Source organism: Ailuropoda melanoleuca, unplaced genomic scaffold, assembly GCF_002007445.2.
Source record: "Ailuropoda melanoleuca isolate Jingjing unplaced genomic scaffold, ASM200744v2 unplaced-scaffold6666, whole genome shotgun sequence".
Taxonomy (NCBI): domain Eukaryota; kingdom Metazoa; phylum Chordata; class Mammalia; order Carnivora; family Ursidae; genus Ailuropoda; species Ailuropoda melanoleuca.
The window spans coordinates 41,701-57,442 of record NW_023241236.1 but is presented as its reverse complement, the minus strand read 5'-3'; the positions used below and the strand labels follow the sequence as shown (position 1 = coordinate 57,442).

The following is a 15,742-nucleotide window of genomic DNA, read 5'->3' as shown; positions in this document are numbered from 1 at the left end:
CGTTTGGAGATGTGTCACAAAAAAGGTTGCTTTGGCCGATATTGTAGAGGTTGCTGCCTATGTTCTCCTCTAGGATTTTGATGGATTCCTGTCTCACATCAAGGTCTTTCATCCATTTGGACTTTATCTTTGTGTATGGTGTGAGAGGCAGCCCACGGAATGGGAGAATATATTGGCAAATGATGCTACAGATAAAAGGCTGGTATCCAAGATATACAAAGAACTTCTCAAACTCAATATACGAGAAACAAATAAATCATAAAANAAATAAACAAATCATAAAATGGGCAGAAGATATGAACAGACACTTTTCCAATGAAGACATACAAATGGCTAACAGGACACATGAAAAAATGTTCAAAATCATTAGCCATCAGGAAATTCAAATCAAAACCACACTAAGATACCACCATTTCCCAGTTAGAATGGCAAAAATTGACAAGGCAAGAAACAACAATNGAAACAACAATTGTTGGAGAGGATGTGGAGAAAGGGGATCCCTCCTACATTGTTGGTGGGAATGCAAGTTGGTACAGCCACTCTGGAAAACAGTGTGGAGGTCCCTTAAAAAGTTAAAAATTGAGCTACCCTATGATCCAGCCATTGCACTACTGGGTATTTACCCCAAAGATACAGACGTAGTGAAGAGAAGGGCCATATGCACCCCAGTTTTCATAGCAGCATTGTCCACAATAGCTAAATCGTGGAAGGAGCGGAGATGCCCTTCAACAGATGACTGGATTAAGAAGTTGTGGTCCATATCTACAATGGAATATTACTCAGCTATCAGAAAGAACGAATTCTCAACATTTGCTGCAGCATGGACGACACTGGAGGAAATAATGCTAAGTGAAATAAGTCAAGCAGAGAAAGACAATTATCAAATGATTTCTCTCATATATGGAACATAAGAACTAGGATGATCGGTAGGGGAAGAAGAGGATAAAGAAAAGGGGGGTAATCAGAAGGGGGAATGAAGCATGAGAGACTATGGACTATGAGAAACAAACTGAGGGCTTCAGAGGGGAGGGGGGTGGGGGAATGGGATAGATTGGTGATGGGTAGTAAGGAGGGCACATATTGCATGGTGCACTGGGTATTATACGCAACTAATCAATCATCGAACTTTACATCAGAAACCAGGGATGTACTGTATGGTGACTAACATAATATAATAAAAAAATTAAAATAAAACAAATAAAATAAAATATCAGATCGATTAATGAAAAAATATAGCTTTTATATGCACTGGGAAACAAACAAAAAAAAATCCTGTGACTCACTTCATTGCAATATTTGCTTACTTTGGTAAGCCATATGCCAAGTGATGGTACCAAAACAATAAGGTAATGATAAAATGAAAGACAAAAAATGGAAGTGAGTAGAAAACTGAAATACTATGTTTATATGCATGTATATATATTCTGAGATACATGCACACATGTAAGTATGTACATATATGAAATGTACCGGTGTGTATGTACATGTGTATATACATATATGATATACACGTGAGTGTATATATGTGTGCATGTGTGTGTATACACAGACACACACACCTATGTGATGACCTAGCAAAATGATGGAGAAAGGACACATTAATTTTCTGTTGGTGTGCGGAAGAAAAATGGTGGTGGAGGAGTAGGGGACCTTTTTTCAGCTGGTCCCCTGAATTGAGCTGGATATCTACCAGACCACCCTGAACACCCATGAAATCAGCCTGAGACTAGGAAGATACATCTGGATCCCTACAAACGAACATCTTTGGCACTGAGTATTGAGGTACAAAGCGGGGAGCCGTGATTTTGCGCAGAGATATCAGAAGATAAACACAAGGGGGAGGGAGCCACCATGCTCCAGCGCCAGGAAGCAGTAGCCTCCTGCATTGGGGAACGGCCGGATTTGCCGACTGGTAGCCACTGAGAAAACAGACTGAGACTGGGAGCTCAGGAGCGTGCGCGTGACCAGACTGAAAACTGGAGTCCCGGAGAGCACAATCTATAGAAACAAAGACTTCATGGGCAGCATGACATCATTAAAATCACACCTCTCAATAATCACGCTCAATGTGAATGGCCTAAATGCTCCCATAAAATGCCACAGGGTTGCAGATTGGATAAAAAGACATGACCCATCCATATGCTGTCTACCAGAGACTCATTTTGAACCTAAAGATGCATCCAGACTGAAAGTGAAGGGATGGAGAACCATTTTTCATGCCAATGGACTGCAAAAGAAAGCTGGGGTAGTAGTTTTCATATCAGACAGATTAGATTTTAAACTAAAGACTGTAGTAAGAGATACAGAAGGACACTATATTATTCTTAAAGGATGTATCCAACAAGTGGATATGACAATTATAAATATCTATGCCCCCAACAGGGGAGCAGCTAGATACACAAGCAAACTCTTAACCAGAATAAAGAGACATATAGATAATAATACATTAATAGTAGGGGACCTCAACACTCTGTTTTCAGCAATAGACAGAGCACCTAAGCAGAAAACCAAAGAAACAATAGCTTTGAATGATATACTGGACCAGATGGAGCTCATAGATATATACAGAACGCTACACCCCAGAATAAGAGAATTTTCATTCTTTTCGAATGCATATGGAACTTTCTCCAGAATAGACCATATACTGGGTCACAAAACAGGTCTCAACAGATACCAAAGACTGAGATTATTCCCTGCATATTCTCAGACCACAGTGCATTGAAACTGGAACTCAATCACAAGGAAAAATTTTGAAGAAACTCAAGCACTTTGAAACTAAGAACCATCTTGCTTAAGAATGATTGAATAAACCAGAGAATTAAAGAAGAACTTAAGCAATTTATGGAAACCAATGAGAAGTGGATAAATGCTTTATTGTCCTTCTGGGTATTTATCTTAAAGAAATTCTTACACGTACATAGGTCTATTGGACAATTATTAATCATGAAATCGTTTATAGTAATAGGAAATCATAAGCAGTTTAGGTGTCCCATCATTTGGTGAATAGACAGTAAAATGAGTTTATTTGTACTACTAAATAATAGCAATGTTTTGAAGTAAGAACTGTCTTTCTATAAAGCAATATAAATTGTGTTTAGAGCAAAAGGACATAGAATGGCATTTTGTAAATTAAATCATGTACATTCATAGAACAATGGTTCCTATTTTATAAAGAAATTGGGATATTTAAAGGGAAATAGTAAATACATTTAGAATGAGTGACTATTTGAAGAGAATTGCAGTCAAGAATTCAGAAAAAAATAGTAAGAGAGGAGGAGTTAAATGGTGAGGTACTAGGGGGACCCTGAGCTTTCCTTGTCCCTTGAACACAGGTGGATCAACATCAAATTGTTTTGAACAAGTAGTAATATGATCTGAGGATTAAGAAAGGAATCTGCACAATTGGAGGGAGAGATTGTGGCAGATGCAAGACTTATATTAACAAACAGATCAAAGCACACCTAGTTAGAGGTCCAAACACTCCCCACTATAAGCAAGAAGAAACTCTGTATAGGACAGAGCAGTGAGAAAGAGTAGCCAAAACACAATATCAGAGTGCACACAACATATACCAGAAACACTTCCTGAAGTGTCAGGCCCTGGACAGTGTATGACCTCTTTTTAATATAGCACTACTCTGAGGTTCAGGAAACATAACAAGCTTTCATAACATGCAAAAGATAGAAACTTAGCCAAAATGACAAGACAGAGGAATTTTTCCCAAAAGAAAGGTCAGGAAGATCTCATAGCTAGGGACTTGCTCAAAGCAGATATAAGCAATGTATCTGAACAAAAATTTAGAACAACAGTTAATAAGATGACTAGCTGGACTTGAAAAATGCACAGAAGACAGCAGAGAAACCCTAACTGGAGAGAAAAAATCCTAAAAACTAGTGAGGCTGAAATTAAAAATTGCTATAACTAGGATGCAAAACAGACAGGATAGAATCACGACAAGGCTTGAAGAAGCAGAGGAGAGGATGGGTGGTGATAGAGAAGATAAAATTGTGGAAAATAATGAAGCTTTAAGGAAGAGGGAAAGAAAGCTATGAGATCATGAAGGTAGACTTAGGGAACTCATTGATTCCATAGAGCAAAATAATACCTGTATTATAAGAGTTCCAGAAGAGGAAGAGCTGGGGCAGGGGGAAAGAGCAGAAGGTTTATTTGAACAGATAATAGCTGAGAACGTCTCTAATCTGGGGAAGGAAACAGGCATTCAAGTCTAAAAGCACACAGAGAGCTCCCCTTAAAATCAACAAAAACAAGTCAACACTGTGACATACTATAGCAAAACTTGCAAAATACAAAGATAGAGAATCCTGAAAGCAGCTATGGAGAAAAAGTCCTTAACTTAGAAGGGTAGATACATAAGGCCAGCAGCAGACCTGTTCCTAGAGACCTAGCAAGGCAGAAGACAAGTGGCATAATATATTCGAGTTGCTAAATAGGAAAAATATGCAGCCAAGAATACTTTATCCAGCAAGGCTGTGATTCAGAATAGAAGGAGAGATAAAGACTTTCCAAGATAAGCAAAAATTAAAGGAGTTTGTGAACTCTAAACCAGACTTCAAGAAATATTAAAGGGGACACTTTGAGCAGGAAAGAGAGTCCAAAAGTAAGAAAGACCAGAAAGGAACAGAGACAGTCTACAAGAGAGGCAACTTTAGAGGTAATATAATGGCACAAAATTCATATCTTTCAATAATTACTCTGAATGTAAATGAACTAAATCCTCCCATCAAAAGATATAGGGCATCAGAATGGATTAAAAAACAAACAAAAAACAAGACCCATCAGTATGCTGCTTACAAGAGACTCATTTTAGACCCAAAGACACCTCCAGATTGAAAGTTGAGAACCATTCATCATGCTAATGGACATCAAAAGAAAGCTGGGGTATCCATCCTTATATCAGACAAACTAGATTTTAAACCAAAGACTTTAGTAAGAGATGAAGAAGGGCACTATATCGTAATAAAGGGGTCTATCCAACAAGAAGATCTAGCAATTGTAAATATTTATGCCCCTAACTTGGGAGCATCCAAATATATAAATCAATTAATAACAAACAAACTCATTAATAATAATACAATAATAGGGGATTTTAACACCCCACTCATAGAAATGGACAGATTATCTAAGCGGAAGATTAAAGAGGAAACAAGGACTTTGAATGACACAGTGGACCAGATTAACAGATATATACAGAGCATTTCATCCTAAAACAGCAGAATACACATTCTTTTTGAGTGCACTTGGAACATTTTCCAGAATAGATCACATGCAGGGTCACAAATCAGGCCTCAACCCCTACAAAATGATTGAGATGATACTATGCATATTTTCAGACCACAATGCTAACAAACTTGAAGCCAGCCACGAAAAAAATTTGAAGGACCTCAAATACATGGAGATTGACGAACATCTTACTAAAGAATGAATGAATTGGGTTGCCTAAGTGGCTCAGTCGGTTAAGTGTCTGCGTCTTGATTTCAGCTCAGGTCATGATCTCAGGGCCATGAGATCCAGCCCCATATTGGGCTGCACCTTAAGCGCAGAGTCTGCTCTAGAATCTCTCTCCCTCTCGCTCTGCCCCTCCGCCCACTCATGTGTGCTCTCTCTAAAAATATTTTTTTTAAAAAGGAATTAAAAAGGGCATGTGATATCATGAGCACTGGGTGTTATACTCAACTAATGAATCATTGAACATTATATCATAAACTAATGTTGTAGTATACGTTGGCTAATTGAATTTAAATAAAAAATAAATAAGATCAAACCTCTGGAAAAAAATTAAAATAAAAATCTAACTGGAAATTTTAAAAAAAGGAATGAATGGGTTAAGCAGGAAATTAAAGAAGAATTTTTTAAAAATATATGGAAGCAAATGAAAATGAAAACATGACAGTCAAAAACCTTTGGGATGCAGCAAAGGCAGTCCTAAGAGGAAAGTATATAGCAATACAGGCCTTCCTAAAGAAGCAAGAAAGGTCTCAAATATACAACCTAACCTTATACCTAAAGGAGCTGGAAAAAAGAAAAGCAAATAAAGCTTAAATCCAGCAGGAGAAGGGGTGCTGCCTTTGCTGGCCTTCTGGGGGAGAGACCCACCATGCTGGCTTAGAGTTTGACCTCCCCCAGGATATATGCACTTAGGAGACAGGGGTCCAGAGTTTGGTGTAAGGGGGTCCCGCATTCACTGCGGGCTGCTATGTTGCTCTGTGAAGTCTTGCAGTGTTGGTGGTGAGGGGGCAAAATGGTGTCATCCCACTCTCTTGACCCCAGACAGGGAGTCTCACACCCACTGCTATTCAGGAAACCCTCAAAGAATAGCAAAGGACATCCGTGCGCCCAGCACTACAACTCTCCTGCCCTTTATCTTTGGCCTGCAGCTGGGATTCAAGACTCCAAATCTTAAGGGACCTGGCACTGTATAGACCCATTCCTTTTCTCTAGAGAAGAGCCTCCCCAGGCTGTGTCTGGTGACCTTTGTCTCAGAAAAAACAGTCCCACTCCTGTGCGGTACAGAGAATCTATGGTGTAGCACAGCAAAAAGCAGTGACCAGGTTATCCAACCTCTGTGCATGCCTCTGTCCCCTGCCAATTAAAGACTGTTTGCTGGCACCTGCAAGGTCTTTTGTCCTTGGAGAAACAATATACCTCCTTCCAAATGTACTTCAGGAAGGGGAACTTTCTCTCCCAGTGTGACCCAGGAGATCCCTACAACACTTTGTATGCTCCTGGACCTTGATTTTTCTTTACTTAATGGAATTTAGTCTTGAACATTTCTGGGTTTTCAACTATAGTTAGCGGGCCAGGTTTTTTTTTTCCATTTAATTCTTTATTACATTAAAAATATTAACTCTGAATTAAATTTCAACTAAAATAAGTATATTTGCAAAAAAACCAAATGCATCATATAAATGTAATGATGGAACAAACATTTGGTAATTTCAATATACATTATGCATATTTTTAAAAATCTACAAACAAAACAAATTAATACCAATTTATTCTGAGAATGTTTTTGGTCCTCAGTCTACTAATGGCTGCTTTCATCTCCTGATTTCTTAAAGTATAAATGATGGGGTTCAGTAAAGGTGTAATAATTGAATAAAACATAGAAAGAAACTTATCCACTGAAAAGCCACTGAATGGCCAAGCGTAAATGAAGATAATCGGCCCAAAGAACAGAGTGATCACTGTAATGTGAGCAGACAGTGTGGACAGAGCCTTGGAAAGTCCACCAGAGGATCAATGTCAGACACTTACCAGAATGACAGTGTAGGAAATAAGCAGGAGTATGAAACAGATGAAAGACAGCAGACCACTGTCAACGGTTACCAGCAACTCCAGAACATAGGACTCAGTGCAGGCAAGTTTTAGAACGTGGGGAAGGTCACAAAAAATATCATCCACTATGTTGGGGCCACAAAAGGGCAAGGTGATAGTAAAAACCATCTGGCTCATGGTATGCACAAAACCAACAGCCCATGATAGCAGCACAGAGCCCACGGGGACCCAGTGATTCATGATGGATGTGTAATGAAGAAGTTTGCATATTGCAATGTACCGATCAACAGCCATGACTATGAGAAGAGCCATCTCACCGCCACCTAAAAGGTGGAGGAAGAACATCTGAGCCATACAGCCCCACAAAGAAATAGTTTTATTCTCCCTGAGGAAATCTGAGACCATCTTAGGGGTTGTGATTGTGGAAATCAACATATCGAGGAAGGAGAGACTTCCAAGGAGGAAGTACATTGGTGTGGAGTACAGAAGTGAGTCAAAGGTTACAGTGACCACGATGAGAAGGTTTCCTGCCATAATTGCTACATAGGCCAACAAAAATATGAAAAAAAAGAAAATTTCAAGTTCCCAAGTGTTGGTGAGTCCTAACAAAACAAACTCCATTACCATTGAGCTATTTATCATATCCTTCTAGTCTGTGTAGGGGTTTTCAGAAAGTCATTAAAATGTAGAAAATCTGGAAAAAATGACAATTTAATCTGTGATAGTTTTGAAGATATGACAATATTGAAAGTAGTATTTGATTCATGTAGAAAGAGAATATGGACATTTCTGAAAAATACATTTTAATTGATTAATACATGCAACATTCACATTACTGTATTTTTTTCAATCAGAAAGTCAAAAAAGATGAGAAGTTTATTGTAAAATTTTATAAACATAGTTTGCAGGCATAGATTGTGTCTCCATATTGATTTTGTTTTTATCATGAGTTTATGAACCATGAGTTCAATGGGTCAAGGAGCCCAAGAGCCAAATGGCCATTAATCAAATGAGTTAGTTCACGTATATAGTAATATAGTCATATAACTGTGGTGCTTATTATTTGATCTTTTACCCCTTTCCCCTGCTGTAATTTGAAATATTCAGATATGTGTATTTGACTTGAATTATATTCCTACTCAGCAAATAACCTTAGGAATTTAACAAATTCTTCCTGAAGCTTTAAACTGGCTACAGCCTGGCATATGTTCTTACCCTCCCCCACAAAAAACATCATAAAATAAACTTCCTATTTCTGCACAAGAAAACAAATATTTCTCAGTGTACAGGTTCCTCTCCTCCTCTCTCTGCCTCCTCTCCTTTCCTCTCCTTTCTTTTTCCTTTTTCCCCTCCCCTCCCTTTCCCTCCTCTGTCCTCCTTTCCCCTCTCCTCCCTTCCCCTCCCCTCTCCTTTCACCTCTTCCCCCTTTTCCCCCCTTTCCCCTCCTTGTTTCTTTCTTGCCTTTTTTTCCTCTCCCCCTTTCTCCTCCTCCTCCACCTTCCTCCTTCCTCCCTCCTCCCTCCTCCTTTGTCCTTCCCCCTCCTTCCCCCTCCTTCCTCCTCCTCCACTACCACTACCTCCTCTTTGTTCTTCTGTAGTGCTCTTTATCTTAAATACTTTGGTTTCTGGACAAAACTGCTGACCTTGGCTGTTTGGTCTTTGTGCCTATTTGCCTCAATCTCTTGTTGCTGGGTTGTGGGCTGAGGTTTGCTTTCTTGTCCTTTTGCTTTCAGCTTATAGATGGACTGTGACCAATCAGCAGGTGTTTTATAAGCAGTGTTTATGTTTCCTTGGTTCCTACAAGCTTATCTTCTTTGTACCCAGTGCTTTGCTCTGATATTTCCTACTTGTGTGCAGACTGACTCTTGACTCTTAGGCTGGCTCATATATCTTTGACACTTGTACTTTGTGTGTGTTCCCATATTGAGCTGACACTGATGGGTCACTTTTATATACTTTTTCATTTTGATTTAGATCTTTCAGTCCCAACTTTTTTTTCCTCCAGTTTTCTTCTTTTTGAAAAACCATTAGTGATACACACCAAACACAAAGACGAAGATACAGAATCGCACCTACACACATAAACACATAAACACAAATACATATACCATGTTCTAGTTTTGGAGCCCCAGAACAGATTGTGGAAAATCTACTCTGAATATACATTTTTTGGCTTAATAGTTCATGAAATATTCAGATGTTATTGTTTAGCCCAACTATCAGAATAAGGGGGGGGGACCTTCAACCAAGAGTCAAGATTTACATTCTAGTCCTGGCCTCTACATTTACTAGGGAAATACACTCCTAACTCCTTTGAACATTGATCTATTTTTCTATAAACATAAAGTAATACCTATTCTTCAACCTCCCAGATTGTTATGAGACTCCCAAGGATAACATATATGGAATATATTTGTATTTCATTGTCTACCCATAGGTACTATGTATGTGCATTCACAAAATTCTGTCCTTAGCATTATCTCATTTTCTGATGACTATAAATACACCCAAACCAATAAGAACCACAGAATAATTTTACTATGGAAGACTTGGTAAAGAAGACTTAGTCTAAATGAATATGTTTTTCTCCATTAAGTTTAAATGATATAATTACCTAGTTGTCTTCATTATAAAGATTTATTATCATATAGTAATTGAGTCACATACTAGTTATGCATAGTTTCAACACTATGCAGTCCTCAGTCTCACAATACTGAAGGAAAAATCTTGAGAATTATAAAAGTAATTTTCATAGTTTAATAAGTAAAATTGGAAAATTATAAGCAAAAACCAATATTTATTAATTTAGGATTTTTTTGGAGTTTTTGAGCCTCTTTATAAAATATATCCAGCGAAGTGTACATGTAGATGGAGTCAAATATGTTATTATTGATGAAATCATTCAATGTGATAATTTGTACACATAGTGAAATATCTTCAAAATATTTATTTTTTCTACTCAGACACAAGTAAAAATAAGAGTATGAAAAAGAAAATCCTTCCTAACTTAGGCCACAGTTAAACCTCAAATGGAAAATTTAAACCTTTGAGTGGTATATATTATACAAATACAGTGAACTGAAAAGGAATGAAAAATAATTGAATAAATGTGAATCAAAAAAGCAAAGCCAACCACACTGAAAATTTTATTTAAAAAAATGAATCAAGCATGGTTTGGTTTCTCTCTAGCAGGAACTTTGAGCATGGGATGCATAACACGGGACTGGAGAGTCTAACTCTTTCTGTGACTTTTATGTGGCTTAAGGATGAAAAATTAGTGCACTGTTTTCAACTGTGGTTGCTTGCCTGAGGAAAAAAATGCTATGGGATGTCCAATACTGTGTGTCTATATTTAGTAATAAAGTCTTTTCTATACATTTACACAAAAGCACTTAGTGTATGTGGAAATACATAACTGACAGTTCTTTTATTAAGAATAAAAACTGTACAGTTTTTATTGATCTTGAGGGTTTTTTATGAATCTTTTTAATGAGAGGATTAAGTCATGTGTAGATTAGATAACCCAGGCACAGGTAATACTCACTCACCACAAAAAATGTTTGGAGTGTTAAAATCCTATGTGCTGTCAGAATAACCATTATAAATATTTTCTAATTGAAAAATAAACTTGTACATTTAATAGAAAATGGTTCAGCATTATAGATGCACAAAGGGCTTTGTTCTCATATATTGATCAAGTTTAAAATATTAAAATTAATTGCTTTAAATGTAGGTAGAAAAAAGGCCAGTGGATTTAAAAGAATAGGAAATAGTGCTTGGGTTGCAAAAGTACCAAAAAAATTTATTAGTAGTGCAATTAGGTAGTTATATTGAATGAAAGGTTATATGACTTCAATGAACAAAATAAGTGTACTTGAGGGGAAATTTTTTTTAGATTGATTTAAATTAATCATTTATCTCACTTATTTCATGTGTTTTCCATGTTGAAATAAATACTCAGTGTCGGAAAATAATAACATAGATAAGTAAATTAATATGAAATCAATGTTTCTCATTTTCTTGATATGAGGCTTATTTATTTTGTGTTTCAGACTTATCACAGATGCTATACTTAGCCAAGGAAGCACCTAGTTTTTCCATCACTTTAATATTCTAAATTATTTTGTCTTTTTATCCCACAGGGATAACTAATTTAAGTTTATATTCCCAAAATACAAACTCGAACTATAAAACTGACCCTTCAAATCAGGAACTTGGCTCTCATTCTTACTGAAACTAGATACATTGTTCAGTTGCTAGTTGACCAGAATTATCTTTTACTGTTGCCGTCATGATCAGTTCTAAGCTCCTTACAAAACAACTCCTCCTTTATTAAAGTATACAATCGCAGTTTTTGTTAGCACTGCTATTTAAACCTACCAGTTCTGAGGAGTGGCCTCTTCAAAGACATGTAGATACAGTTAGACCCTGAATATATATCATTTATCTTTTTTGCCTTCATGAATATACAGAACAATAACTTGCAGGTACAGAAAAAAAAAGAAAAAAGGACAAGAAACATAAATAAGATGCAGGCTGTTAATCAATTCCCCAAAGGGAATTATTAAAATAAACGTGCTAGTGTTCCCAAGAGTTCAGAACAAGGACTTCTCCTCTCATTATTTAAGTGGATTGTGAATTCGCCAAGTGAATCAGCCATGTGAATTTTCTCTAGTAAGTGCTTTCCAGAAAAAGCAGTAACTCATGTGTTTTGGTTGGGGAAGGATGAGCACATTTATAGAAAGTGATCTATCATAAATGATAGACTTGAGGAAATTATAATTCTATTAATTAGATTTCATCAATCTAAATATTTGTAATTAGTAATTGAATACATTTATTCAGGTAAAAATAGTCTACACTGAGCAAGGCATATATGGAAATTCATATACTATAGACCAGTTCTTAGCAGAAAAAAAATCTCATTTTATCATAGAAGGGGAGAGAAGAGAAAGAGGAGAAAGAGTAAGAGAGCAAATGAACCCACACACACAAGAATGGGGAAGGAGAGGCTTTCATCATGGTCAGCAATAAATGATTAGTTAGTGGAGTTTAGCAATCAACCATCCTAAAGATTTAGAATTCTTTAGTCCTTTACAATTATGTAGAACTTGATGATGACTCAAGACTTATGAAAGGAAGATCATGGAGATAACTATAGTAAAACTTTTATAGTAAAACAATGTAGATAAGTAAAATACTAAAGGCTAGAAGTGTAACAATGTATGGTTGCACATGAGTTCATTTGCTACAGAAACTTTTCTGTGTTTCCTCATACTGTAATTCTTCCATGTTTGTCTAATTGGAATGCTCTTCAAAAGATGACAGGAAAGTGAGGGGAGTAAATGGATGATAAATGTGGTGCCACATTCATTTCCCAAATCCCATAGAAGACATTTCTATTAGATTTCTCACTCTTTTTGACTGAGCCTAGGGATTTTTTTGTTTGTTTGTTTAAATTCAATCTAGTTAACATTTTTTAAAATTTATTTTACTCATGCAGCCATTAGCAATTAAAATTGCCATGAAAAATAAGTCTTAAAAATATTTCTCCTGAGGAGATATATGCCACACTTTAGCATGTCATTTGAGATGTTTGCAAGAAAGAAAAGGATTCTTTAATGTAGAAATTAGGAAGATAATATTAGAACAATATTGGATGTCCTGACTTGATTACCCAAATCAGTTGGTAAGGATGGTACATATAGAATTTTTCAAAATAAAGCTGAACTGTTAGAAGTACATGGTCTAGGGCCAAACTTAAGTAGGGCAGATAAAAAAGGAAGAAAAGGGGGATAAGAAGGGAAAATACGTGAGTTTGATATTCAAGATATGTTTCAAAGCTTTTGCACAGCAAAGGAAACTATCAGCAATACAAAAAGGTAACTTGCTGAATGGTGGAAGATTTTTTGGAGTGCTATATCCAGTAAGGGGTTAATAGCCAAAATGTATAAAGAATGTATACAATTCAACACCAGAAAAACAAGCAATCTGAGTACAAGTGGGCAGAGGACCTGCGTAGATATTTTTCAAAAGAAACCGTGCAGATGGTCAACAGATTCAGGCAAAGATGCCCAATATTACTAATCATTAGGGAAATACAAATCAAAACCATAATGACATATCATCCACCATACACTTGTCAGGATGGCTATAATCAAAAAGACAAAACACAGTAAGTTGGTGAGGGTGTGGAGAATAAGGAAATCATGTTCTGCTGGTGGGACTATAATTGGTATTGCCACTAAGGAAAACAGTATGGAGATCCCTCAAAAATTTAAAATAGAATTACAGTATGATCCAGCAATTCCACTGCTGAGTATTTAGCCAAAGAAAATGAAAATGCTAATTTGAAAAGATATATGCACCCCTACATTTATTGAAGCATTATTTACAGTAGCCAAGATATGGAAGCAACCATTGTTCATCATGAGATGAATGGATAAGGAAGATATAGCATATATACACAATTGAATATTACTCAGCCATAAAAAGAATGAAATCTTGTATTTGCAACAACATGGATGGACCTAGAGGGTATTATGTTAGGTGAAATGAGTCAGACAGAGAAAGACAAATACCATACAATTTCAGTCATGTGTGTAATCCAAAAAATGAAACAAATGAACAAAAACCCAAAAAGCAGAATTAGACATATAAATACAGAAAACAAACTGATGGTTGCCAGAAATGAGGCAGGTGGGGGATGGGCAAAATAGGTGGGGGTGATTGGGAGTTACACGCTTTCAGTTATGGAAAGAACAAGTCACAGGAATAAAAGGCACAGCATAAAGAATATAGTCAATGATATTGCAATAGTGTTGTATGGTAACAGAGCTATACTTCTGGTATTCATAGCAGCATAATATATAACACTTCTCAAATCACTATGTTGTACACCTGAAACTATTGCAATATGTCTGTCAACTATACTCAAAGTTTCCATAATAAAAAAATATATTAAAACATTTTTAAAACTGAGCCATTTAAAAATTTGTGAAAAAGACATCAAAAAAGACATCTTGGTCCTCAAGGAATTCAAATAATCTTAGGTTTTCTAAATGCCTTTGGAAGTCTTCCTAGATTCCACAAACTCAATATTTGTATTATTAATAAATTCAGGCTTCCTACCTGAAATAGTCCGTTAACTATTCCCTCTACTTTCACTTTAGCTATATTATATTCTCTACTTGAGAGAACAGAGTTATGCCATACTATAATGTATGCTGGATCCCATCCTTCCTTTTCTCAAAACACATTAATGGCTTTATGTTGACAGTAAAAAGGAATCTACTAGGCCTGAAAATTCTGGTTTTCTTTTCTATAAAATCTCAGCATAGATCTTCTCCCTTTTATTCATTAATCTCCTTCACAAAGATCCACTTTTAATATTAACAAACTCTCATTTCACAGTGTCTATTTACACTGGCCCTTTTGCCTTGAATGCTCTTTTCCTTGCTCAAATCTCTAATTCTAGAGCTTTCTTAACTGGTTGGTATAAATGTCTCCCCTTAAAGTGGTCTTCTGAGACCACCATGACTAACATAGATCCCTCCCCTTTATTATTCTCTCCAGAACAGGGACCAGGTTGTATCTATAGCCATGTATCTGTATTGCTTTGGACAGTGATTGGTACCTAGTAGATATTTTTTTTTTAAAGATTTTATTTATTTATTCGACAGAGAGATAGAGACAGCCAGCGAGAGAGAGAACACAAGCAGGAGGAGTGGGAGAGGAAGAAGCAGGCTCATAGCAGAAGAGCCTGATGTGGGGCTCGATCCCATAACGCCGGGATCACGCCCTGAGCTGAAGGCAGACGCTTAACCGCTGTGCCACCCAGGCGCCCCTCTAGTAGATATTTTTTTAATGTTTCAAGAATGATGGGATTCAGTTGAAAAAGCATTGGGTGTCCATGTGATCCGGTAAAGCAAGCTGCACTGGGCAGTTCATGGTTTTAATCTCTAATATTTCACTTGATATCGATTCTTTGAAATCTATTTGAGAACTCAAAGATATGTTGGAAATATTTAATTTTAGGCATATTTTTACCTTATATTAAATATATAGCATACTGAGGCTATATAGTGAGAAGATATTCTTACCCTCATTCAAATTACAATTCCTCTGTGAAGAATTCATATGGTTGAAAAAAACTGACAAATATTTTAACACCTATTAAGTTACTAAATACAGTTTTAGGAAAAAAATTGATACTAAACACCATAGTTGTCATGGAAATGTTACCTATTTTTACATACTGAGCCATTAAAACTTAATAAAATTATTGTAAAAATATTTTTGATTAGGTATTTTAAACATTCATCAGGGTTGTTTCCTTGAATTCTAAGACAAGGAAGTACAAGGAATTAATGCACATTTATTTAGATATTGAATCTGTGTTATGAACATTTTCCATTAGATTTTTAGGAAGAATAACAGGTTTGGG

General features: G+C 36.4%; 1 protein-coding gene across 1 annotated transcript; it reads right to left on the bottom strand.

Annotated features, from left to right (window-relative positions):
- Positions 1-7,002: 7,002 nt before the first annotated feature.
- LOC100473410 (olfactory receptor 4K13-like) lies at positions 7,003-7,938 on the bottom strand. The gene is given in 1 exon segment (XM_011217839.1): positions 7,003-7,938. A coding segment is annotated over 1 exon segment (936 nt).
- Positions 7,939-15,742: the final 7,804 nt, after the last annotated feature.